The sequence below is a fragment of the Rhagoletis pomonella genome, unplaced genomic scaffold (assembly GCF_013731165.1).
Source record: "Rhagoletis pomonella isolate Grant_MI unplaced genomic scaffold, Rhpom_1.0 Rhpom_scaffold_00014, whole genome shotgun sequence".
Taxonomy (NCBI): Eukaryota; Metazoa; Arthropoda; class Insecta; order Diptera; family Tephritidae; genus Rhagoletis; species Rhagoletis pomonella.
In genome coordinates, this window is record NW_023458568.1 from 3,916,349 (window position 1) to 3,942,996 (window position 26,648).

Sequence of the window (26,648 nt, forward strand, 5' to 3'; positions counted from 1 at the left end):
CCCCCCCATTTTGAAGTTTAGCTTTGACAGTTTTGTTATGTTTACATTTCTCATAATCGTTTTTATGTCTATTATTTGGCCAATAAAAATAATAGATCAGCATGCAAAGAGATGTTTCGAGTCGTGAGGGGTCTCTCCGCATGCCGGACACTCATTTGGCACATCCGCGTTTAGTCTGCTCAAGTATGAGTTTAACCTGCTGCAGTAGCCAGAGCGAAGTTGGGCTATTGTGGTTCTTGTCTCCCGAGGCAGATGAAGCTCCGTCTCGTCAATGTCCGGTGGTTGGGTGCCTAGAACGGCATTCACAGGTCTGGAGTCTACATAACTCGAGACTGACTCCCTGTGAATGCCGTTCAGGGCCTGTCGGTATGCTGACGGGTCCAGGGGCTGCTTAATGAACCTCTAGACTTCGTCCGTCAGTTCGTATAGATGCATCCTGACGTGCCTGGGCGAGGGCTCCTCTGCAAGCAGCTGTCTGTTTGGTGGCCACATCTATGGCTCCCAACCAGAAACTGCTCGCAGAGCATTATGTTATGCTCCTTGACTGGGAGCATTTTCGCCTTGTCATGAAGGTGGTGTTCTGGCGACATAAGGAGGTATCCAGTCGCTGTCCTGAGTGCAGTGTTCTGTGTTGTCTGTAGCTTCATCCACTGCGTCCTACTAGTCCCCTTCGACCACACTGGTGCTGCGTAGTTTAAAACCGGCCGGCCTATTGGCTTGTATGTTGCCAGCAACGTTTCTTTGTCTTTTCCCCAAGTACTGCCGGCTAGCGACTTGAGGAACTTGTTGCGGCTCTGTACTTTATTAACAATAGCGGTTGCGTGCGCAGAGGAGAGCGGGCTGTCGGATGTTACTCCGAGTATTTTGGGGTTATTCACCGTCGGAATTGGTGTATCATTGACGTGAACTCCCAGCGGTAGCAAGACCTCCCTTCGTCCAGGTGGTGAACAAGGTCGCAGAGGATTTCGTAGGGGAGAGGGCTAGGCACTTTGCAGTGAAGAAGCGAGAAACTCGGAGAGTTACCCGTTTACTTTCGAACACAAGTCATCAATTCCATTCCCAGTCGCCATGATCGAGCAATCGTCGGCGTAAGAGACAATCGAGACTCCCTATGGTGGTTCAGGGAGCTTTGAAATATAAAAGTTGAACAGTAGCGGGGAAGGGACACCACCCTGTGGAACCCCCTATTTTATTTTCCTGAGTTTACTCGATTTGTCTCTAAACATTACCGACGAGTGTCGACCACTCAGATAATTTGCCGACCACCGTTTGAGCCTCTGTGGGAGAGAGGAAGCCTCTATATCTTCTAGTAGCGTGGAATGGCTGACAGAATCGTTCTCTCACAGGGACGGTTACGGTTAAGGCCACGAGTTATCTGAGTGTTTATGGCGTTAAGTGCTGTTGTTGTACTGTGCACTTTACGGAAACCATGCTGATGCTTCGCTGTGGTCAGGTGGTTCGTGAAATGCGGGAGCAGCAAGGCCTCAAGTGGCTTCGCTACCGGGGAAAGAAGTGTTATCGGTCGATACGAATCTCCTTTGTTGGCAGTTCAGCATCAGCATGCATATTCCATCGGGACCTATGGCTTTGAAGGCTTTCGCCTTCCCGATGGCCCCGCAAGTGAAAGCAAGGGGGGCACAAGTTGTTGGCAGTTTGTGCAACCTTCTGGTCACTCGACGCTTGGCTTTGTCCACCATCGCTCCGGGTCCGACGAAGCATGGTCGCCGAAAGAAATTTCGACTCTGTCGTCGTGCTTCGTCGGATTGGACAGTGAACTCACGGTTGACCAAAGCGTACTCACACCAGAGGTGAAGTTACAGGTCTTCAGATGCTCTTCCCACTTCCATCTCCTTCCCATGGGACATCTCCTTGTGATTGGTGTAAAGTAATTATGCATGAAATAAAAGTTTCCATAGACAAAAATTACAACGTATTTTTATTTTTTTAATATTTTACAACAGATTAATGAAATGTAGTAAAAAGAGGTCACTACTGATTGATTTTTTATTATAATCATATGAAAAAGGCCCAGCTCTAGTGAAAGCTTCTATTGAAGAGCGAGACCAGGATAATTGGCAATGCTTTGAGGAAATCGCCAACGGCTCTGATACTGATTCCAGTATTTGTAGTGATGTGGATAGCCAAACGATGGAGAAATGGAGAAATATTTACAGCTACTTCTTATACCCGGACAAGAAGATCCTTTAATTTAGTGCGCGCTAACATTCCGCAGGGCCTGGGTTCAAGTCCGGTTCAACCCAACATAACGTTTTTTTCTAATAACGGTCGCCCCTCGGCTGGCAATGGCAAATCTCCGAGAGTATTTCTGCCATGAAAACAGCTTCTCATAAAAATACAATCGCCCTAGTAAAAAAAAAAATAAAAATTATATATAACCCTCTACTGCTGCACATCCAAACGAAACATCAAAGCTCGCAACACCGAAATTTACAAATGTTCCAGAACAGTCGCTATAAAAATAGAAGCGCGAATTCGAGATTTTGAAAATATACGATTCAAAAGTTATTTTAAACTGGCGGCGGAGTCCATCACGGGTAACAAACATCCCCTTCACAACATGTTCTGAAACCTCATCGACACAACAGAATATAGCAGTACACTCGCCCATAAAACGAGCAGCCTAAAAAGAATAATTGAGATATATGTACCTATTCCAAGCAAACCGCAACTGAGAAAGAAAAATGCAACTAATCTTATCACAGTAGACACATCCTTTAACACAAACAAAGAGAAATCAAATTGTCAACAAGCATACAACCAAGGCTATTTGGATATCATCTACGAGACAGACCCCCGACTACTACTTTTCACAGATGGATAGATCAACTTTAACACACCCTGTTGTTGTTGTAGCGGCTACTAAACCCTGTTGTTGTTGTACGCTGTAGTGTCGAAAACAGCAGGCGATCAGTTTGCAGTTATCCATCAAGCTTTGTTACCAATGCACACGAGTATTTTTTGCCGCGAACTAACAGCGATCAAAAAACCAATCACCCGCAGTGTTCCCGTTGTGCGACTAAAGGGTCAAATTGACACTTTTTGGAGATCGATGCCCCCTGACACCGACTTTTTAGAAAAAAGCTTATTTTGAAACTTTTCTTAAAAATCATGCGACTTTTTCCCCTTTTCTTTGATTATATTTTATATACACATTTTGGCAATTGTGTCATAAAATATATTTTGTTTCTTATATATTTAAAAATGCTTTTAGCATTTACTTTTCAAATGCGTTTAAAATTTGCATCTCTGGCAAGATTTTGACTGATTTCATCCTTTTTATTGTCAAAATTTGTTAAAAAAGCCATTGACTTGACATAATTCAATGCATAGCAGATTATCAATAAAATATGATTCCAAAACACTATTAACATTAGATGGAGTGAGTAAATTATTATTATCTAAATAGCTCCAGGAGATATTGTTTAATTGAAAATCGCCTAGAACGCAGAGTTGACTATCACCTATTTTCGCTTGAAGTTCAAGAATGTTGTCAACATGGGCCTTATACAAATAATCAGAGCTGCCCGGTGGAATGTATGACACAGAAATGTATAACACACCACATGCGCATTCCCACGACAGTCGGTTCTACGTACCGGAATGACTCGGGTTTTACCCGACCAAGGGCTGTTGTTTCGGCGATCTAACCCCGTTTAGGTCGGCGAAGTATCTCAGAAGTTGTTCGTCCATAGGGCTACATTCGCTACGTTTTGTTCTACTCAGGGCTGGCATCGAGTCAAACCCAGGGCCAGAAACCTACACCTGCTGTGTATGCCAGAGACAACTACACCACAACTACACCTCAGTCAAGTGCAATGCTTGCGAGGGGTGGAGTCACCTCAGAGTCTGCTCAGGACGACGGACACATCGGCAGTGGACCACATCGTATGTGGCCCCCTACTGCTCAAAGAGAGCAGCCTCCACGGCTAACCCTAGTCCACCTGAGCAGTCCCACACAAACACCACAGCACAACAACATAACAACACAATAGACCACACCACAACCGCGACAGACCACAGAACACACACAACCGCACCACCACCCACACGCCGCCGCCAACAACTCTTGGTTCCTCCTACAATCTGCACAGTATGTCAGACCAGGATATTCCGTAATGTGACATCAGTCAAGTGGAACACCTGCCTTGGCTGGTGCCACTTTAGGGCATGTTCAGGTCTGCGCACCACGCGAGATTGGACGAGGAACTTCGAGGGCCCGTGTTGCGCAGCACGGTCGCAAACTTCAACCACGACGCCACCCACCACCACCACAGGGCGGCAACTACCTCAGCAGCGCACACAGCCAATGGCGTCAAGGCCACACACATCTCTCACACCCCGCATTACCACACGTCTCCCGAACCACATGAAGCTCCTTCAATTTAACTGCAACGGGCTTCAGAGCAAGATCGAGGAGATAGCCGTCTTTATGGAAAGGCATGGTACACTGATAGTTGCGGTCCAAGAGACGAAGCTGCACAGCAATTCAACATTGTTGAATTGGTGGCTTAGCGTTCATCACGCACCACACCGTGCAGTATCGTCTTATAGAAGCAGACATCGACCGCAGGGATACCACCCTAGAATGTCAGGGCATTGTTATCCGGTCAGGCGATGTTGAGCTCGAAATATTCAACGTTTACATACCCCCTGTCAACTGCTGCCCGGCAGGATATCACCCTGATATAGGTGCGCTCCTCAGAGGTGAAAACCGAATGGTAGTAGGTGACTTTAATGCACACCACGATCTTTGGCACTCAAGCCTGTCATACGATCGTAGGGGAACCGATTTGGCTGAGCAGATAGACGATTCGACATTCTGCACAATGAACGACGACACACCCACCAGCTGCAGCTCGCCAGACATAACAATAGTCAGCTCTGGTCTGATAAACAGCATATCATGGCGACCTATGCTGACTTTGGCATCAGACCATCTGCCCATAGTCATCTCGATCGATAAACCAACCGACTTTGCTTCCGCGGAGCACCGAACATATATCAACTTCTCCAAAGCTGATTGGAAAGGCTTCGCGAAATTTACTGAAAACACCTTCGCTGCTCTCCCCACACCAACCGACATCCACCTTGGTGAACGTAAGTTCCGCAGGGCTGTCACTGCTGCTGCAGCCCGCTTCGTACCGGCAGGATGTATCACTGACCCACGTCCAAATTTCCCTGCCGAAGCGGCTGTTCTAGCCGATGAACGTGACAGCCTTCGTCAGGCCGATCCCGGTGATCCCCGTATCAGGGATCTCAACGCGGAGATTCGGCAACTAGTGAACGTACATAAGCGGAAGAAGTGGGAAGAACATCTGAAGACCTGTAACTTCACCTCTGGTGTGAGTAAGCTTTGGTCAACCGTGAGGTCACTGTCCAATCCGACGAAGCACGACGACAGAGTCGAAATTTCTTTCGGCGAACATGCCTCGTCGGACCCGGAGCGATGCGCGAGCTACTTTAGCCGGCATCCTCTGGTGGACAAAACCAAGCGTCGAGTGACCAGAAGGCTGCACAAACTGCCAACAAATTGTGCCCCTTTGCTTTCACTTGCGGAGAAGTTCAGGTGGCCATCGGGAAGGCGAAAGCCTCCAAAGCCATGGGTCTCGACGGAATATGCATGCTGATGCCGAAAAATTTGGGTCCTGCGGGAGTAGCGTACCTAACGGAGGTCCTCAATTTATCTATGGCCACTCTCATCATCCCAGACATCTGGAAGGTGGGGAGAGTGGTCCCACTGCGCAAACCGGGGAAATCCGCCAACAAAGGAAGGTAGCGAAGACACTTCAGGCCCTGCTGCTCCCGTATTTCACGAACCACCTGACCCCAGCGAAGCATCAGTATGGTTTCCGTAAAGTGCACAGTACAACAACAGCACTTAACGCCATAAACACTCAGATAACTCATGGCCTTAACAGTAACCGTCCCTGTGAGAGAACGATTCTAGTAGCGTTGGACCTGTCAAAGGCTTTTGACGCTGTCAGCCATTCCACGCTACTAGAAGATATAGAGGCTTCCTCTCTCCCACAGAGGCTCAAACGGTGGTCGGCAAATTATCTGAGTGGTCGACACTCGTCGGTAATGTTTAGAGACAAATCGAGCAAACTTAGGAAAATCAAACAGGGGGTTCCACTTTAACTTTTATATTTCAAAGCTCCCTCCACCACCAGAGGGAGTCTCGATTATCTCCTACGCCGACGATTGCTCGATCATGGCGACTGGGAATGGAATTGATGACCTGTGTTCGAAAGTAAACGGGTACCTCTCCGATCTTTCTCGCTTCTTCACTGCAAAGTGTCTAGCGTCTAGTCCTCAAGTCGCTAGCCGGCAGTACCTGGGGCAAAGACAAAGAAACGTTGCTGGCAACATACAAGGCAATAGGCCGGTCGGTTTTAAACTACGCAGCACCAGTGTGGTCGCCGGGGACTAGTAGGACGCAGTGGCTGAAGCTACAGACAGCACAGAACACCGCACTCAGGACAGCGACCGGATGCTTCCTGATGTCACCCGAACACCACCTCCATGACGAGGCGAAAATGCTCCCAATTAGGGAGCATAACATAATGCTCTGCAAGCAGTTTCTGGTTGGGAGCCACAGATGTGGCCACCAGACAGCTGCTTGCAGAGGAGCCCTCGCCTAGACACATCAGGAGGCATCTATATGAACTGACGGACGAAGTCCAGAGGTTCATTAAGTAGCCTCTGGACCCGTCAGCATACCGACAGGCCCTGAGCGGCATTCACAGGGACGCGACGGAGCTCCATCTGCCTCGGGAGACAAGAACAACAATAGCCCAACTTCGCTCTGGCTACTGCAGCAGGCTGAAATCGTACCTGAGTAGGCTAAATGCGGATGTGCCGAAGTCGTCGAAGCAGTCGGATTCCAATTGCGAGCTTAAAATGCGGACAGATTCAGATTTGGTTCTGAGTCCAGACGTATTTTGATAGTAGACTTTAATTTTACGGTTATTTGAGATAGATTTCGTTTTTATTTCTTTTGCAACACTTGAGGATCCTTTTGAAAAAAATCAAAAGGCCTGATCGCGACGTTAGCTGGCCAAATATCCGCCGAAAGCAATTTGTCGTAATGGCATTCCGGAACACCAAGCTTAAAACTTACGCGCTTGAGAGCTCTCAAATCGGAACCTTTGTTCACAAGCAAAAAGCAAGAAATCTTATCTTTATCGATACCAGCGTACTTTGCTACATACTCAATTATACTTTGAGTCTTCACAGTAGATACAAACGAAGAAAGATATAGCCATTTTAAGCGAACCAAACTTCAAGTTCTGAGTTAGCATTAGTTCCAAACACAAACGGTTTCTGTTTTTTATGCGTGCGTTTTTTAGCCACAGTTAACCACTGTGCATTGTGTATCGGAGTATTGTTACCAACAGCGTCAGGTATTAATGCTGCAGCAGCGGCATACGAAGACGTCGGAGCGGCGAAACCTTCACTAGCACAGGGAGCAATACAAGCGGCTGGCGAAGCAGCAGCAGAAAACGAAGAAAAACCGGTTTTAGAAGCAGCGAACACAGACAAACCAGTATTATTAACAGGAGCAATAGAAGAAATGTTTTCAGCAGTAGTATGAGCAGTCAAACCAGTATTATTATCAGGAACAACATAAACGATATTATCAGCAACAACAGCATTAGTAGCTGGCACAGTACCAGCAGCACCACAATCACGGAAATTAGTAGCTTTAGGTGTTTTTGCAATGGGAATCGCAACAATGTCACTTATTTTAGATTTTGAACGCGTAATAATTCTTTTCTCACTGATAGCAGGTGGCGGTGTAATAGAGTTATCACTTGCTGGCTCAATTAAAGACACAAAGATGCTTTTAAGTTTATCCAAGTCCGAAATCGCGTTTAAGATTTTGTCTTTAAGTCCACACTGGGCCATACAATTAGCACAGAGCGACATTTTGCGAAAGGAAAACTAAAACTTTTTATGTTTTGCGCAGAGCAAAAGAAAAAGCACGTCCAAACTAGACAATAGTCGTGCAGACTTGGACAATTTTTGTCAGAAGATGGGTGATCACTAGAACAATTGGCACAAAGAGTTCTTGTGCAGACTTCCGGAGCATGTGGTGGTAGGCTGCAGATACTACAAGCTGTGTTACTTGAGCATCTTTTCTGCGTATGACCCAATCGCTGGCAGTTCTTGCTGCGCATTGGGTTTGGAATGTAAGGCTGTACCTTAACTTTGTACCACGCGACATCAACTGATTCAGGGAGGCGGAAAAGGTCAAAAGTAAGAGCCACATTCGGATTTTGGCATCAGAGGGCAAAGGTTGTTAATCGCGTAGTAAAATCTCTGAAAGTGTACTGTACTCACCTTAAACTATGAAGTACTATAAAATAAAGGAAACAAAACAATTTTGTGACAAAGGCATCATGTGTGGGCGCGAGTGTGTGCTTATTAATAGCACTTTAACTTTATTAATTCATTTTTGCGTCGCGTTAATTAAAACATAAATTGGTTACACCAAACTTGAGGTCAGGTAAGTCTTGGCTAAATAGTGGTTTCATTTTTTCTACATTTTCCTGAGTAGTACTAAGTAAAAAAATGCCATAGTGCCGGTTAAAAAAAAAAGAAAGCTGCCTCTTAAGGCGAGCAAAGAAAGAAGGGCCATGATGGCGTCGTCGACTTCGTGGTCGGCGACGTCTGAGGCAGTCTTCTGCATTTGAAGGGAGTGTGTTAAAAATAAAAAATAAAATTTTTAATAACAAAGATGTAACTAATTTTTATGAGCTCGCCAGCGGTGAAGGACTTATACAAATAAAACCTAAAGGTAGCGCGAAAAATGACGTGTGTGCTGAAAATGGCGGGAAAAATTTAGAAAATGATGAATATGTCGGGAAAAATTTAGAAAGAGCTAAAAGTGGCGGGAAAAATCTAGAAACAGAAGGTAGCATGGAATATGAGAATTTTCCAGAAAGCGAGCAGTCGCAAAAAGCTCCGTTAGCTGTAGTTAACGAAAGCGAACAAGTAAAAGGAAAAGAAAATGAAAATGTACAAAAGACAGTGCTGTACCCGCAAACACATAAAGGGGAAATTTTCGTTTTGGTGAATTCATCTGAATGCACCAATATTAAAAATGAAAAACTAACCACAGGGTTAACTATGCTGAGTCAAATCAAAGATATGCACCACAAAGATGTTGAATATATTTATGCTTTAGGTAAAACACTATATAAAGTAACTTTCAAAAATACTTATGCGGCGAACACTTTTATTCTTGATGACAAACTGCTAAAAAGAGGCCTGAAACCCTTTATTCCACGCACTGCACTCGAAATATATGGTGTTGTTAGAGTTGTACCCATATGTTTCAGTGAATCTGATGTTTTAAATAATGCCATATCCAGTATTCCTATCAGGTCTGTCAGACGCTTTACGCGTAAGGACCCTGCTACCAATGAAACTACATTAAAAATAGGCTTTTCGGGCAATGAGATTCCCAAGCAAATTATATACGAATATACAAATCTTGATGTAGATTTTTATATACCTCCTTTGAGGCAATGCAACAATTGTGGGAGACTAGGTCCATACCCAGATGTCCTGCAAATCAAAAATTAGATGTATCAAATGTGGAAAAAATGAGTGCAGATTGCATTCTATGTGGAAATAGTGGCCATACAGCAAAAGATAAGCTCCGCTGCCCTCATTGAGAAAAGGAAGATGTTACTTAAAGAAGTTCTGGATACTTATTATCCAAAAAATAACAATAGATTCAGAATTTTTGAGGAGGACGAAACTACCTTTCCTTCAGTCTGCGATCAGACTGGTGAAACGATAAATAAAGATTTTAATATAAATCGCAATATAACCAAAAAAAGTCAGGTTAGACAACGTCAGGTTAGACAAGAACCAGCTCAGACAAGATATCCAAAAAAAATTAACAACAAAGTTAACAATAGCCCTGATGACTCAGCTCCTTAAAATAGCTCAAAAAATTTCAATGGAATTCCAAGGCAATGATACATTTCAACAGGTTCAATTCTTAAAAAAACAATTTGACTTGATCATGAATAATAATGACGAGAGAGCTATAATTAATTCAGATAATTCCTCTTTTCTTGAAAATGAAGATCTTGCAATATAATATTCAATCTCTAAAAGCAAATATAGATTCTCTAGAATTTTACATCAACAAATATTAATTCGATATTGTATGCCTTAATGAAAATTTTCTTACAGCCAACTCTTCCCATAGGAGGTTAATTTGCTACAATATAATTAAAAAATATCGTAGTGATGGGTATGGGGGTGTGGCAATTGCCATAAAACGCAAAATCAAATATAAAAAAGTAATGTTTAAGTCTGATTTTGATATACTAATGATTGAAACGCTCAACCTTAGTTCAAATGTTTTTCTAATAGTCTAAGAGCTTTCAACGTTTTCGAGAGTGAATTTCAGGACAGCTGGTTTTTTGATATGACTGCAATTTCCATATCTCTAATCTTCATATCTGTGATAATATGTTACCTGACAAAAAATTAAATATGACAATTGAGAGCATAAAGACTCATCATACTATGATTTTAAACAGTTATAAAAAAAGAGGTTTTTATATTCTGTATAGTGATGCCTGCCTGGCTGAAAATAGCACTAGTTGTGGAATTTTTAACTACTCCCAAAATTCTGATCATTTATTCTGTATTGATTTTAAGTCTTCATCCACTTTTGGAGCGGTTCATGCCATCAATGAAGCAATTAGCATTGCCATCAAAGATAAGCAGGATAAGGTTGTTATATTCACTCTCTTGCCATATATTAAAAAATACTCAAACAAAAAATTCGAGTGCACAACAAATACATAAAAAAATACTTGACGCGGGCCGTATACTGATAGATGTGGTATGGACCCCAAGCCATGTGGGCATTCTGGGTAATGAAAGAGCAGATTAACTAGCTAAAAAAGCCACTATAGAAGGTTCCTCTTTAATGGCCAAATATACAGTTGACGAAGCCATCAGGCAGATTAAAAATACCATCTTTGGAGAATGGTACAATGAGTTCTTAAATTACTCCTCATTGAAACCCAACCTGTTTGCATCTGTTTTTCCATTTAGAAAAAACTTCGCTTGGTTTAAAAAGCTAACATTATCACCGACATTCATTAAAACGCCGAACAGAGTCCTATCAGGGCACACGTATGATAAGGCATATTTGTTTAAAATTAATGCCTTAAACTCGCCACGTTGTTATTGTGGTCAATTAGACGACTATATTCATCAAACCTTCCATTAAAACTCGATAATATTAGAGCTGAATTTGATATTTCAACAATGCTACCGACTTTCAAACAAATTTTCAAAACAATTATCTAGCCATGATAACTTAACTTGCTAAATTTTTTCAAAAGGCCAAAATATCATTTTGATTCTAAAAATATTCGTTAACTTTTCTAACCAGTTTCTTGCATTTCACCCCAATTTAATTTTGCTATTCGCCACATATCATGTTTATATTAGTTGCGTTCCTTCCCAGAAATAGTCAGAAAAAGTCCGAAGTAGTCAGATTTAGTCCAAAAAGCGTTCTTTAACTCGAAAATGACAGCAAAAAAGAGAGAGCAACACTTAGTCAGAAGAATTTTTGCTGGCAAAATCTTAAAAAGTGTCAAACTCAACTGAATTTAAATTAACGGAAATTAAATGTTGAAACGCGAAGCTTGTTGACCGGAGCGACAAAGAAAAACGAAGAGGATAAAGGCCCCTATTGCGAGTGTCGACTGGCAGTAGAATAGAAATTTATCGATCGAGTCGATCATCTTTTATTTTGCTATTGTGTAACTTGATCGATAAAAATTTGTACTATTGTGAATGGTTGACAGAATTGTAAACAGCGGTTTGTTTGTTTACATTTGTTTCTTAAGTGTTTTATTTACATCATTTTTAAAATAATTGCTTTTATTATAAAATTTAAAAAATGGACACAGTTGAAATATGGTTTAGTGATGAGGAAGATGATGTGGAAGCTAATAGATTAGTAGAGTTGGCTAAAGCAAGGAGGGAATGGCGTGATTCGTCGGATCCCTTGGAATTGGAAGCTGAAGTGTATGTACATATGTGAGTTTTATGAATAGAAGTTGCGTTCCCGATACTTCACGGTTCTTAGGCTTTACATGATTTGCAGGAAAAGCTGTTTTCCTCATTAATAAACTTTATGGAATTTTAAGAAGTACGGTTTAGATATTTGTACAATGATGTTGGGTATTTGTGTCCAAACGCGTGATCCGAGTTTAAAAACTTTAACATACAAGTGTAGTGAAAGAATTCAACTTTAATTTAAAATAAAGATTTCATTTTCCGAGTACTAGTCAATTAATAAATTATGCAGTTTTTTTGTAAACTTTTGATGTTGGTTCTGCGCAAAAAGACTGTGGATGGCGTAGCCGGAGTTATATGCACAAGAGATATTGTATATGTATCTTTCCCAATAGAAGCAGAGCTTCCTCCCCTCCTCTTTCCGGAAATTCCTTTGCTTATGTCCTCACTCTCCTGCATCAGCACGCCCAACCGCGCAAGTTGCCTTTTGTTGATTATAATTTTTGATCTGTAATTCAGACACATACATACATATGTATTTCACAATTTTTTACAACTTCCAGTTCAATTGACTTACATTTTATCCATTATAGTACCACTTTCTTATGTAAATTTTATAAACTCAAACTCCAACGACTAAAAAACAGCAATAGAAGGATGAGCGATTAAAAAGTATTCACAGTCGCTAATTGAGCGACTAAGCGACACTCGCAATAGCATCGATAATCGATAATCGCTTAATAGTCGTTTATCTACTGCCAGTCGACATTCGCAATAGGGGTGAAAGTATAATGAAAACTTTATGCTTTATTTAATTTAGTTTAAGTTGTTCACAAGAGAAAAATGTAATGGCGGTTTGTCTAATAAAAAAGGTTATGACGTATGTATGGGATCTATTCGCTAATAAATATGTGCATATACATATGTGTTTGACATATGTACGATGTTGCCAGAGTGTGTCTTTTCTAACACTCCCCCTCACACCTGGCATGCTGGATAAACAAACCAAGTCCTCGAATAGCTTCTTCATGTCGTGCTTGTGTCAGCGCTTTGGTAAATATGTCTGCTTCAAGCTCTGTACTGGGTTTATATGCCAGTTCATTTATTCCCTGTTCCACGACGTCTTTAATGAAGTGTTCTTTTATGCTTATATGCTTCTGTTTACGATGGGGTTCTTTGCGAGGTGTTGTGCTGCTTGGTTGTAGTTGAATATAGTGATTTTTTCGGTGCTCACTCCCATATCAGAGAGCAGTTGTCTTAGATTAATGGCTTCTTTTGATGTTTCTGTCAGCGCCATGTATTCGGCTTCAGCTGTAGAAAGTGCAATCGTCCGCTGCTTCCTTGATTCCCAAGTGACCACAGCTCCGCCATATTTGAAACAATATCCAGTATATGACCTGCGATCGACTTCGCAGCTGGCCCAATCTGCATCCGAGAATCCTTGTAAAGCCTTGTTTTGTTTTTTGTACGTTAGACATAGATTTTTAGTACCCTTTAAATAACGTAGTACTCTCTTGGCGGATTTGAAATGTTCGTTGTTGTTGTTGTTGTAGCGGCTACAACAACCCCGCCCAGATCGGTTGGTATCTCAGTCGTTGTCGTCAAGTTCCACTAACGGCAACCCTAGGAAGCGTGCAGCTTCTGTGGGATCTGTCCACAGGGACAAGGCCGTTAGGGTTGTCGGGTTTTCCGGGCATGCGAAGAGATGGTTCGAGTCGTGTGGGGTCTCTCCGCATGCCGGACATTCGTTTGGCACATCCTCATTCAGCCTACTCAAGTAGGAGTTTAACCTGCTGCAGTAGCCGGAGCGAAGTTGAGCGAGTGTAGTGCGTGTCTCCCGAGGCAGATGAAGCTCTGTCTCGTCAATGTCCGGGGGTGGTATGCCTAGAACGGCATTCACAGGTCTAGAGTCTACATAACTCGAGACTGAGCCCCTGTGAATGCCGTTCAGGGCCTGTCTGTACGCTGTCGGGTCCAGAGGTTGCTTAATGAACCTCTGGACTTCGTCCGTCAGTTCATATAGATGCCTCCTGACGTGCCTAGGCGAGGGCTCCTCTGCAAGCAGCTGTCTGTTTGGGTGGCCACTTCTGTGGCTCCCGATCAGGAACTGCTTGCAGAGCATTATGTTGTGCTCCTTAACTGGGAGCATTTGCGCCTCGCCGGCAGGCATCCCGTCGCTGTCCTAAGTGCCGTATTTTGTACCGTCTGTAGCTTCGTCCACTGCGTCCTACTAGTCCCTGGCGACCACACTGGCGCTGCGTAGTTCAAAACCGGCCGGCCTATTGCCTTGTATGTTGCCAGCAACGTTTCTTTGTCTTTGCCCCAAGTACTGCCGGCTAGCGACTTGAGGACCTTGTTGCGGCTCTGTACTTTATTGACAATAGCGGTTGAGTGCGCAGAGAAGGAGAGCAGGCTGTCGAATGTTACTCCGAGTATTTTGGGGTTATTCACCGTCGGAATTGGTGTGTCATCGACGTGAATCCCCAGCGGTAGCCTGACCTCCTTCGTCCAGGTTGTGAACAGGGTCGCGGAGGATTTCGTAGGGGAGAGGGCTAGACACTTTGCAGTGAAGAAGCGAGAAAGTTCGGAGAGATAGCCGTTTACTTTCAAACACAGGTCATCAATTCCATTCCCAGTCGCCATGATCGAGCAGTCGTCGGCATAGGAGACAATCGAGACTCCCTCTGGTGGTTGAGGGAGCTTTGAAATATAAAAGTTAAACAGTAGCGGGGAAAGGACACCACCCTGAGGAACCCCCTGTTTTATTTTTCGCTGCTTACTCGTTTTGTCTCTAAATGTTACCGACGAATGTCGACCACTCAGATAATTTGCCGACCACCGTTTGAGCCTCTGTGGGAGAGAGGGAGGCCTCTATATCTTCTAGCAGCGTGGAATGGCAGACGGTGTCAAACGCCTTTGACAAGTCCAACGCTACTAGAATCGTTCTCTCACAGGGACGGTTACGGTTAAGGCCACGAGTTATCTGAGTGTTTATGGCGTTAAGTGCTGTTGTTGTACTGTGCACTTTACGGAAACCATGCTGATGCTTCGCTGGGGTCAGGTGGTTTGTGAAGTACGGGAGTAGCAAGGCCTCGAGTGTCTTCGCTACCGGGGAAAGGAGTGTAATCGGACGATACGAATCTCCTTTGTTGGCGGGTTTCCCCGGTTTGAGCAGTGGGACCACTCTCCCCACCTTCCAGATGTCTGGGATGATGAGAGTGGCCATTGACAGGTTGAGGACCTCCGTTAGGTACGCTACCCCCGCAGGACCCAAATTTTTCAGCATCAGCATGCATATTCCGTCGGGACCCATGGCTTTGGAGGCTTTCGCCTTCCCGATGGCCACCTGAACTTCACCGCAAGTGAAAGCAAGGGGGGCACAATTTGTTGGCAGTTTGTGCAGCCTTCTGGTCACTCGACGCTTGGCTTTGTCTACCGGAGGATGCAGTATGAACTGCCGGCTAAAATAGCTCGCGCATCGCTCCGGGCCCGACGAAGCATGGTCGCCGAAGGAAATTTCGACTCTGTCGTCGTGCTTCGTCGGATTAGACAATGACCTTACGGTTGACCAAAGCTTGCTCACACCAGAGGTGAAATTACAAGTCTTCAGGTGCTCCTCCCACTTCTTCCGCTTATGTACGTTTACAAGTTGCCGAATCTCCGCGTTGAGATCCCTGATACGGGGATCTCCGGGATCGGCCTGACGAAGGCTATCACGCTCATCAGCTAGAACAGCCGCTTCGGCAGGGAAGTTTGGACGTGGGTCCGATATACATCCTGCCGGTATGAAGCGAGCTGCAGCAGCAGTGATAGCCCTGCGGAACTTACGTTCACCGAGATGGACGTCGGTTGGTGTGGGGAGCGCTGCGAAGGTGTTTTCAGTAAACTCCGCGTAACCTTTCCAATCAGCTTTGGAAAAGTTGATATAGGTCCGGTGTTTGGCGGAGGCAAAGTCGGTTGGTTTATCAATCGAGATGACTATGGGTAGATGGTCTGATGCTAGAGTCAGCATAGGTCGCCACGTTATGCTGTTTATCAGACCAGCGCTGACTATTGTGATGTCTGGCGAGCTACTGCAGTTACCCATAATCCTGGTGGGTGCGTCGTCGTTCCTTGTGCAGAATGTCGAATCGTCTATCTGCTCAGCCAAGTCTGTTCCCCTACGATCGTTTGACAGGCTTGAGTGCCAAAGATCGTGGTGCGCATTGAAGTCACCTACTACCATACGGTTTTCACCTCTGAGGAGCGCACCTATATCAGGGTGGTATCCTGCCGGGCAGCAGGTGACAGGGGGTATGTAAATGTTAAATATTTCGAGCTCGACATCGCCTGACCGGATAGCGATGCCCTGACATTCTAGGGTGGTATCCCTGCGGTCGATGTCTGCTTCGATAAGACGATACTGCACGGTGTGGTGCGTGATGAACGCTAAGCCACCACCATTATCTCGCTCGCGATCTCGACGGTGCACGTTGTACCCGGCGCAATTCAACAAAGTTGAATTGCTGTGCAGCTTCGTCTCTTGGACCGCAGCTATTAATATACCATGCCGACACATGAAGACGGTTATCTCCTCAATCTTGCTCTGTAGCCCGTTACAGTTGAATTGAAGGAGCTTCATGTGGTTCGGGAGACGTGTCGTGATGTGGGGTGTGAGTGAGGTGTATGTTCTTGCCGCCGTTGGCTGTGTGTGCTGCTGAGGTGGTTGCCGCCCTGTGGTGGTGGTGGGGGGCGTCGCAATTGACGTCTGCGACCGAGCAGCGCAACACGGGCCCTCGAAGTTCCTAGTCCAATCTCGTGTGGTACGCAGACCTGAGCATGCCCTAAAGTGGCACCAGCCAAGGCAGGTGTTGCACTTGACTGATGTCACATTACGGAATATTCTGGTCTGACATACCGTGCAGATTGTAGGGGGAACCAGGAGTTGTTGGCGGCGTCGTGTGGGTGGTGGTGCAGTTGTGTGTGTTATGTGGTCTGTGGTGGCTATGGTACGGTCTGTGGTGTTATTATGTTGTTGTGTAGTGGCGACTGTGTGTGGTTGCTGTGTGAGTGTGTGGGGCTGCACGGGCGGACTATCGTTTGCCGTGGAGGCTGCTCTGTTTGAGCAACAGGGGGCCACGTAAGACGTGGTCCACTGTCTGTGTGTCCGTAGTCCCGAGCAGACCCTGAGGTGACTCCACCCCTCGCAGGCATTACACTTGACTGAGGTGGAGTTGTGGTGTAATCGTCTTCGGCATACACAGCAAGTGTATATTTCTGGCCCAGGGTTTGACTCGATGCCAGCCCTGAGTAGGAGAATGCGTAGTGAATGTTGCCCTATGGACGGACAACTTCTGAGATACTTCGCCGACCTAAACGGGGTTAGATCGCCGAAACAACAGCCCTTGGTCGGGTGAAACCCGAGTCATTCCGGTACGTAGAACCGGCTGTCGTGGAAATGTTCGTCATCGTAGTTTTTGTTGAATTGGCTAAGGTAGGATGTAGCGTACACAATGTCCGGTCTGGTTGCGATCGCTAGGTACATTAATGACCCGATTAGGTTTTGGTATGGTAGTTCCGTTTTAATTGTTTTTTTTTGCATCTTTAGCCCTTGTATCATAGGCGTTTTTGCTGTTTTGCAATCTTCCATATTACATTTTTTAAGTAAATTTTCTATATAGTGTTTTTGACTTACTAATATTGCATTGTTTTTGTATTCAAAGTTAACACCTAGGCAATATTTTAATGTACCTAGGTCTTTCATTTCAAACTTATTCATGAGAGTTTCTTTTATTCTTTCCATATGATTCTCATTTGAATAAGCTATTATTAAGTCGTCAACATATAATGCCAAAATGACTTTATCTCCCCCTTTCGCAAGTGTGTAAACGCAGGGGTCAGCATTTGACGACGTGAAACCAATTTCTTTTAATGTATTGCCGAGTTTGTTAAACCATTCTGTTGTTGTTGTTGTTGTAGCGGCTACAACAACCCCGCCCAGAACGGTTGGTATCTCAGTCGTTGTCGTCAAGTTCCACTAACGACAACCCTAGGAAACGTGCAGCTTCTGTGGGGTTTGTCCACAGGGACAAGGCCGTTAGGGTTGTCGGGTTTTCCGGGCATGCGAAGAGATATTTCGAGTCATGTGGGGTCTCTCCGCATGCCGGACACTCATTCGGCACATCCTTATTCAACCTACTCAGGTAGGAGTTCAACCTGCTGCAGTAGCCGGAGCGAAGTTGTGCAAGTGTTGTGCGTGTCTCCCGAGGCAGATGAAGCTCCGTCTCGTCTATGTCCGGGGGTGGTATGCCTAGAACGGCATAACTCGAGACTGAGTCCCTGTGAATGCCGTTCAGGCCCTGTCGGTAAGCTGTCGGGTCGAGAGGTTGCTTAATGAACCTCTGGACTTCGTCCGTCAGTTCATATAGATGCCTCCTGACGTGCCTAGGCGAGGGCTCCTCTGCAAGCAGCTGTCTGCTTGGGTGGCCACTTCTGTGGCTCCCGATCAGGAACTGCTTGCAGAGCATTATATTGTGCTCCTTTACAGGTAGCATTTGCGCCTCGCCATGTAGGTGGTGTTCAGGCGACATCAGGAGGCATCCTGTCGCTGTCCTGAGTGCGGTGTTCTGTACAGTCTGTAGCTTCGTCCACTGCGTCCTTCTAGTCCCTGGCGACCACACTGGCGCTGCGTGGTTCAAAACCGGCCGGCCTATTGCCTTGTATGTTGCCAGCAACGTTTCTTTGTCTTTGCCCCAAGTACTGCCGGCTAGCGACTTGAGGACCTTGTTGCGGCTCTGTACTTTATTGACAATAGCGGTTGAGTGCGCAGAGAAGGAGATCAGGCTGTCGAATGTTACTCCGAGTATTTTGGGGTTATTCACCGTCGGAATTGGTGTGTCATCGGCGTGAATCCCCAGAGGTAGCCTGACCTCCTTCGTCCAGGTTGTGAACAGGGTCGCGGAGGATTTCGTAGGGGAGAGGGCTAGACACTTTGCAGTGAAGAAGCGAGAAAGTTCGGAGAGATACCCGTTTACTTTCGAACACAGGTCATCAATTCCATTCCCAGTCGCCATGATCGAGCAATCGTCGGCATAAGAGACAATTGAGACTCCCTCTGGTGGTTGAGGGAGCTTTGAAATGTAAAAGTTAAACAGTAGCGGGGAAAGGACACCACCCTGAGGAACCCCCTGTTTTATTTTTCGCTGCTTACTCGTTTTGTCTCTAAACATTACCGACGAATGTCGACCACTCAGATAATTTGCCGACCACCGTTTGAGCCTCTGTGGGAGAGAGGGAGGCCTCTATACCTTCTAGTAGCGTGGAATGGCAGACGGTGTCAAACGCCTTTGACAAGTCCAACGCTACTAGAATCGTTCTCTCACAGGGACGGTTTCGGTTAAGGCCACGAGTTATCTGAGTGTTTATGGCGTTAAGTGCTGTTGTTGTACTGTGCACTTTACGGAAACCATGCTGATGCTTCGCTGGGGTCAGGTGGTTTGTGTAATACGGGAGTAGCAAGGCCTGAAGTGTCTTCGCTACCGGGGAAAGGAGTGTTATCGGACGATAAGAATCTCCTATGTTGGCAGGTTTCCCCGGTTTGAGCAGTGGGACCACTCTTCCCACCTTCCAGATGTCTGGGATGATGAGAGTGGCCATAGACAAATTGAGGACCCCCGTTAGGTACGCTACCCCCGCAGGACCCAAATTTTTCAGCATCAGCTTGCATATTCCGTCGGGACCCATGGCTTTGAAGGCTTTCGCCTTCCCGATGGCCACCTGAACTTCAGTGAAAGCAAGGGGGGCACAGGTTGTTGGCAGTTTGTGCAGCCTTCTGGTCACTCGACGCTTGGCTTTGTCCACCGGAGGATGCAGTATGAACTGCCGGCTAAAATAGCTCGCGCATCGCTCCGGGTCCGACGAGGCATGGTCGCCGAAGGAAATTTCGACTCTGTCGTCGGGCTTCGTCGGATTAGACAATGACCTCACGATTGACCAAAGCTTGCTCACACCAGAGGTGAAATTACAGGTCTTCAGATGCTCCTCCCACTTCTTCCGCTTATGTACGTTTACTAGTTGCCGAATCTCCGCGTTGAGATCCCTGATACGGGGATCTCCGGGATCGGCCTGACGAAGGCTAGAACAGCCACTTCGGCAGGGAAGTTTGGACGTGGGTCCGATATACATCCTGCCGGTATGAAGCGAGCTGCAGCAGCAGTGACAGCCCTGCGGAACTTACGTTCACCGAGATGGACGTCGGTTGGTGTGGGGAGCGCTGTGAAGGTGTTTTCGGTAAACTCCGCGTAACCTTTCCAATCAGCTTTAGAAAAGTTGATATAGGTCCAGTGTTTGGCGGAGGCAAAGTCGGTTAGTTTATCTATCGAGATGACTATGGGTAGGTGGTCTGATGCTAGAGTCAGCATAGGTCGCCATGTTATGCTGTTTATCAGACCAGCGCTAACTATTCCTTCATCGGCTCTGCTGGAAAATTTTTTCTTTTGGCCTTTATTTAGTGCATAAACTTTGGCTCCAAAACAATGCATGTGCCGTACGGATGGTACACGGCCAACCCATATTTCAAATGGAGTTTTATAATTTGTAATTTTTGACGGGGTTCTATTTGTTACGTAGTTCGCATTTAGTATAGCTTCAGCCCAGAAACTTTCAGGTAATTTGGATTGAATTAACATGCAACGGGCCTTATCCAATAAAGTTTTATTTTTTCTTTCAGATGTACCATTTTGTTGTGGCGTGTATGGGGCAGACAGCCTTCTTACGATGCCATGACTTTTAAGGTAGTTTTTGAACTCGAAATTTGTATATTCCGTCCCATTATCTGACTGTAGGTATTTGATTTTTTTATTTGTAAGATTTTCGGCTTCGTTTTTGTATTCTTTAAATTTATTTAATACTTCATTTTTATGTCTCAGGAAATATATTTTGCAATACCGACTGTACTCATCGCTAAAAGTAACGAAATATCTGCTGCCTCCTAAACTGTCTATTGGCATTGGTCCACAGACGTCACTGTGGACTATTTCTAGCAATTCGCGAGCTCTTGGCCTATTTGTTTCTTTGAACGGTGACTGTGACATTTTTCCTTGGATGCATATTTCACAATCTAGTTTTTCGTTTTCATTTATGTCTAAGCCTTTAAGTGCGTTGTTTTTGTAAGCTAGTTTCAGATCATTTTCATTTATGTGACCTAAATTAACGTGCCACTTATATAATTGACTTGAATAAAGTGATTTTTCTGTTTTTGTATGTTTTATTTCAGTACGTATATAGTACAGGTTATTTTCCTTTTTCGCCTCCATAATCTTTTTGTTTTCTTTATTGTAAATGACGGCAATGTTTTCGAAAAAATAAACCTTACACCCTTTTTCAGTTAATTTTCTAACTGAAATTAAGTTTGTCGACAGCCCAGGAAAGAACAATGTTTCACGTAGATTTATTACAGTGTTTTTGTGGCTGAAGGTGACACTGCCTTTGCCACATATTTTCTCAATTTTATTAAACAAGGCTAACTTTAGTACACTTGCGTCAGTGCTGAAAATGTTATCGAACATTTCTCTACTGTAACACATGTGTGCTGTGCACCCGCTATCGAGACACCATTTATGAACATCTTTTTTACCTAATTCTGGTGTTGAAGCAAATTCGTTTATATAAAGGTTTTGTACATTTTCATTTTTTACCTTCTTAGTTGTATTTTTATTTTTGAACCAGCAGTCTTTAATTATGTGTCCAGGTTTGTTGCAAAACCCACACTTATTTTTTGCTGGTTTTCGCTTTTGACTTGCTAGTGAACATAGCCTCATCTTCAGACTTTTGACTAACCACTCTTGCCTCAGACTCTTCTAAAATGTTTACTTTGAGTTCTTCGGGTGAGGGCAGTGAGTCCCTTGATTCGATTGCAATCCGGAAACTATCAAATGCGGTAGGAAGACTGTAGAGCATCATAATGCTCAGAAGGTCGTTGTGAATTTTGATTTCCATATTTGCAAGTTTATCCACGGTGTCCATGAAATCATTTAGGTGCTCTCTCATAGAAACATTTTCTGCTTAGCTAGCCTTTTTTAGTATGAGCTTCTTCAAGAGTGTGGCTTTCCTAGCTGGTCCTTTACTTTCGTAGATCTTCGCTAATAAGTCCCATAACTCTTTGGATGTGGTGGCGTTTTTTACCTGTCGCAGCTCCGGTGGCGAGATTATAAGCAGCAAGTCTGATCGCGCAAGTAAATCTTGTTCGTCGAACAGGTCAATTGCCGCCTGGTTACCCTCTCGCTTTTGCGTGCCGGAGACGTATTTCCACAGTTTCATTTTTTATGAGAACAGCTTGTGCTTGTACCTTCCACGTGTCATAGTTGTCCTTTTTTAAAGGTTCAATAGAGTATATACTGGCTTTGGCCATGGTCAATACACGAGAAGAAAATGGGTGGACCACGTGGTAGTCAAGTGTTTTCCTTTTTTACTGTCGGTCGGGGCCTGGGCCCATAACCTGTTGAAACGCGAAGCTTGTTGACCAGAGCGACAAAGAAAAACGAAGAGGATAAAGTATAATGAAAACTTTATGCTTTATTTAATTTAGTTTAATTTGTTCACAAGAGAAAAATGTAATGGCGGTTTGTCTAATAAAAAAGGTTATGACGTATGTATGGGATCTATTCGCTAATAAATATGTACATGTTTGACATATGTACGATGTTGCCAGAGTGTGTCTTTTCTAACATTAAAGAATACACAAAAGGTGAGAATAATTTAAAAAGTAAAAAAAGTGAATTAAAAGGCGAAGGAAGCAAAAAATAATTGATATAGTAAGTGTTTATTATGCTTGTGCTTGTGTGAATGTTTTGTACATACATTTCTATTCTTATTTGACGTTAGTTTTGTTGTTGCCATTCTTTGGACTAAAAATTTGGTTTTTTGCATTCCTTAACTTTTTCCTGTTATTCTCTTTTAGTGAGCGCATTTTGCTCACGCTCTTGCATTTTGACACTTTTCAGATTTTAGTCCGAAAAGATAAGGAACGGATCTATTATTAATCGTTCCACCTAGCCCAAGCGTGTATAGTCCGTTATCGCGAATACTACTGAAGATACATGGCAATCACAACTGCCTCCTGATTCACACATGCTCTTTACACATCAACTACACAATCTTAAGCTTTACCACACGGCTTCAGTGAATAGACCGTACCTGGAGAAACAACCGCACATAAACAGTACAAGCAGACGCTACTACACGGGTTTTGGCGGTACTACCTTGTGTAGCAGTGGAAATACAGTGGACACATCAGCAGCTACACACCTTATTGAGTACACTATACCTGAAGGAACAACCTGACTATAGGGACTTTCGTCCTTTCAGTCGTAAAAGAGAGAAGATGACCATCTCTTATCTGGAATATTGAATCTACTTCTGTACAGCAATGCCAGCCAAACACTTGTTATTGTCTATAATCTTTTATTTATACCAATTTAAATTTTAAATTTAATCTTAAAGCTTTTTTGAATTTCCCAAAGCTTTTGTTATTCAGGATCTGAAAAAATAAATAAATTATACAATTATGTGAATTATGTAATTTTTTTAAGTACCAGACTAGTCCTCTATTAAAACATACATTTGTTATTTATCTTTTCGTTTAGTCGTAACTTTAAATTGTTTTTACATGTCAAGTTTTACCTTATTCAAAAAGAAATATATATTTTTATTTAACTTCTATTTGAAATTAACGAAATAATCTTTTAATATTCAGGGTGCTCGAAGCACGTTAGCTTTTTTGCTCAGAAATCCACATTTAAATTATCTCCAAAAAAATAAAAATACATAAAAAATGTTACCAACTTTTCTCTTACTTAGGGCCATTAACTTTCTTTCTATGTTTTATGTTTCTATTGTGTTTAGCTCTAGAAAATACCGCCCAATGAAAAAATGCTAAAATACATACCGAAGTTTTTGTAATAAATAATACAAAACAGAAATTTTTCTCCGTGCATCCCGAGACATACACCCCTATTCTGCAACTCTTTCATATTCGGATTTTGCTACGAATCGTAGAAATAGTATGCTGCAATCCGAATCGTATTTTCGAACTTTCGAAATTCGTAACAATGGCATGCCTAAAAACGAACGAGTAATCTTTTTTGCGTAATTTTGTACGAAAACAATTCTGTGTCAGAGGCGAAATAAAAGATGTAAATCGATGTGTGTTTGCAAGAAATATTGGTGGTGTTCATTTAAACAGATAAATTTGCCTTTCGCATATACGTATATTTTTATCCACTGCTTTATATAAACGAGCAAAAAAGAATATTTGTTGCCCCTTATCGAGAAACTTGGGTCTGGTTTAGTTAATGTACAAAGATTTTCGGTTGTGTCCAAACGCATAACCCGAATCCAAAAACTTTAACATACACGTGTAATCAAAGGATTCACATTTTATTTAAGATAAATATTTCAAATTTCCTACCACTAGCTTATTAATGAACTCGGTTTGCACTATGCACTTTTTTGCAAATTTCGACGTGGGTTCTGCGCAAAAACCTGTGGACGGCGTAGCGGGAGTGATATGCACAAGAAATGTTGTATACCTTTGACATGTGGAAGCCCCTCTTCCCCGCAACACAGAAAAGATAATTCTACTCAGTAAGGGTTATAATTCCTAAGCGCGGCCGAAGGCAGAAGCAAGCGCAACAGGTGGTGGACCTAACAAAATGCATGTTTTCAATGGCTTGGAAGAAGCTGTTATTGCATTAACTGGATTGAGAACCAGAGCTTCAGGCATAGGAGTTGTGGCTTGTGGTTCAACAATTCATCCAGAAGTTGACATAGATGCGCCCATGGAAACTATGCCCGACAGCTCCGCATACCTTTGTGAATCCATTGCCATAGCGCCCGCTTACTCTGCTGCTATAATTGCAAATACATCAGAATCCATAATTTTCCTCAAAATATGTAAAATTAACCAATTTTACAATAAACAAGCACATAGTGTGTTTTTTTTTAATTCCTTTCCACTTTGTTTTGTTGTTGTTGTTGTTGTAGTGGCTACAACAACCCCGCCCAGATAGGTTGGTATCTCAGTCGTTGTCGTCAAGTTCCACTAACGGCAGCCCTAAGAAGCGTGCAGCTTCTATTGGGTTGGTCCACAAGGACAAAGCCGTTAGGGTTGTCGGGTTTTCCGGACATGCGAAGAGATGTTTCGAGTCATGTGGGCTCTCTCGGCATGCCGGACACTCATTTGGTACATCCTCATTCAATCTACTCAGGTAGGAGTTTAACCTACTGCAGTAGCCAGAGCGGAGTTGGGCTATTGTCGTTCGTGTCTCCCGAGACAGATGAAGCTCCGTCTCGTCTATGTCCGGGGGCGGCATGCCTAGAACGGCATTCACAGGTCTAGAGTCTACATAACTCGAGACTGACTCCCTGCGAATGCCGTTCAGGGCCAGTCGGTAAGCTGACGGGTCCAGAGGTTGCTTGATGAACCTCTGGACTTCGTCCGTCAGTTCATATAGATGCCTCCTGACGTGCCTAGGCGAGGGCTCCTCTGCAAGCAGCTGTCTGTTTGGGAGGCCACTTCTGTGGCTCCCGATCAGGAACTGCTTGCAGAGCATTATGTTGTGCTCCTTTATGGGGAGCATTTGTGGCTCGTCGTGGAGATGATGTTCGGGCGACATCAGGAGGCATCCTGTCGCTGTCCTGAGTGCGGTGTTCTGTACAGTCTGTAGCTTCGTCCACTGCGTCCGACTAGTCCCCGGCGACCACACTGAAGCTGTGTAGTTTAAAACCGGCCGACCTATTGCCTTGTATGATGCCAGCAACGTTTCTTTGTCTTTGCCCCAAGTACTGCCGGCTAGCGACTTGAGGACCTTGTTGCGGCTCTGTACTTTATTGACAATAGCGGTTGCGTGCGCAGAGAACGAGAGCAGGCTGTCGAATGTTACTCCGAGTATTTTGGGGTTATTCACCGTCGGAATCGGTGTGTCATCGACGTGAATTCCAAGCGGTAGCCTGACCTCTTCGCCCAGGTTGTGAACAGGGTCGCAGAGGATTTCGTAGGGGAGAGGGCTAGACACTTTGCAGTGAAGAAGCGAGAAAGTTCGGAGAGATACCCGTTTACTTTCGAACACAGACGTAAGAGACAATCGAGACTCCCTCTGGTGGTTGAGGGAGCTTTGAAATGTAAAAGTTAAACAGTAGCGGGGAAAGGACACCACCCTGTGGAACCCCCTGTTTTATTTTTCTGAGTTTACTCGATTTGTCTCTAAACATTACCGATGAGTGTCGACCACTCAGATAATTTGCCGACCACCGTTTGAGCCTCTGTGGGAGAGAGGAAGCATCTATATCTTCTAGTAGCGTGGAAAGGCAGACGGTGTCAAACGCCTTTGACAAGTCCAACGCTATTAAAATCGTTCTCTCACAGGGACGGTTTCGGTGAAGGCCACGAGTTATCTGAGTGTTTATGGCGTTAAGTGCTGTTGTTGTACTGTGCACTTTACGGAAACCATGCTGATGCTTCGCTGGGGTCAAGTGGTTTGGGTAATACGGGAGTAGCAAGGCCTGAAGTGTCTTCGCTACCGGGGAAA

The 26,648-nt window shown here is 44.2% G+C and overlaps 1 protein-coding gene across 2 annotated transcripts in view; it reads right to left on the reverse strand.

The window, feature by feature from the left end:
- LOC118749180 (glutamate synthase [NADH], amyloplastic-like) overlaps positions 1-26,648 on the reverse strand; it is a 546,416-nt gene that overhangs the window by 514,417 nt on the left and 5,351 nt on the right. For both annotated transcript variants that reach the window (XM_036483956.1, XM_036483955.1), the window contains exon 3: positions 25,004-25,012. In XM_036483956.1, the coding sequence (XP_036339849.1) occupies positions 25,004-25,012 (9 nt within the window). The remainder of the gene's footprint in view (positions 1-25,003; positions 25,013-26,648) is intronic.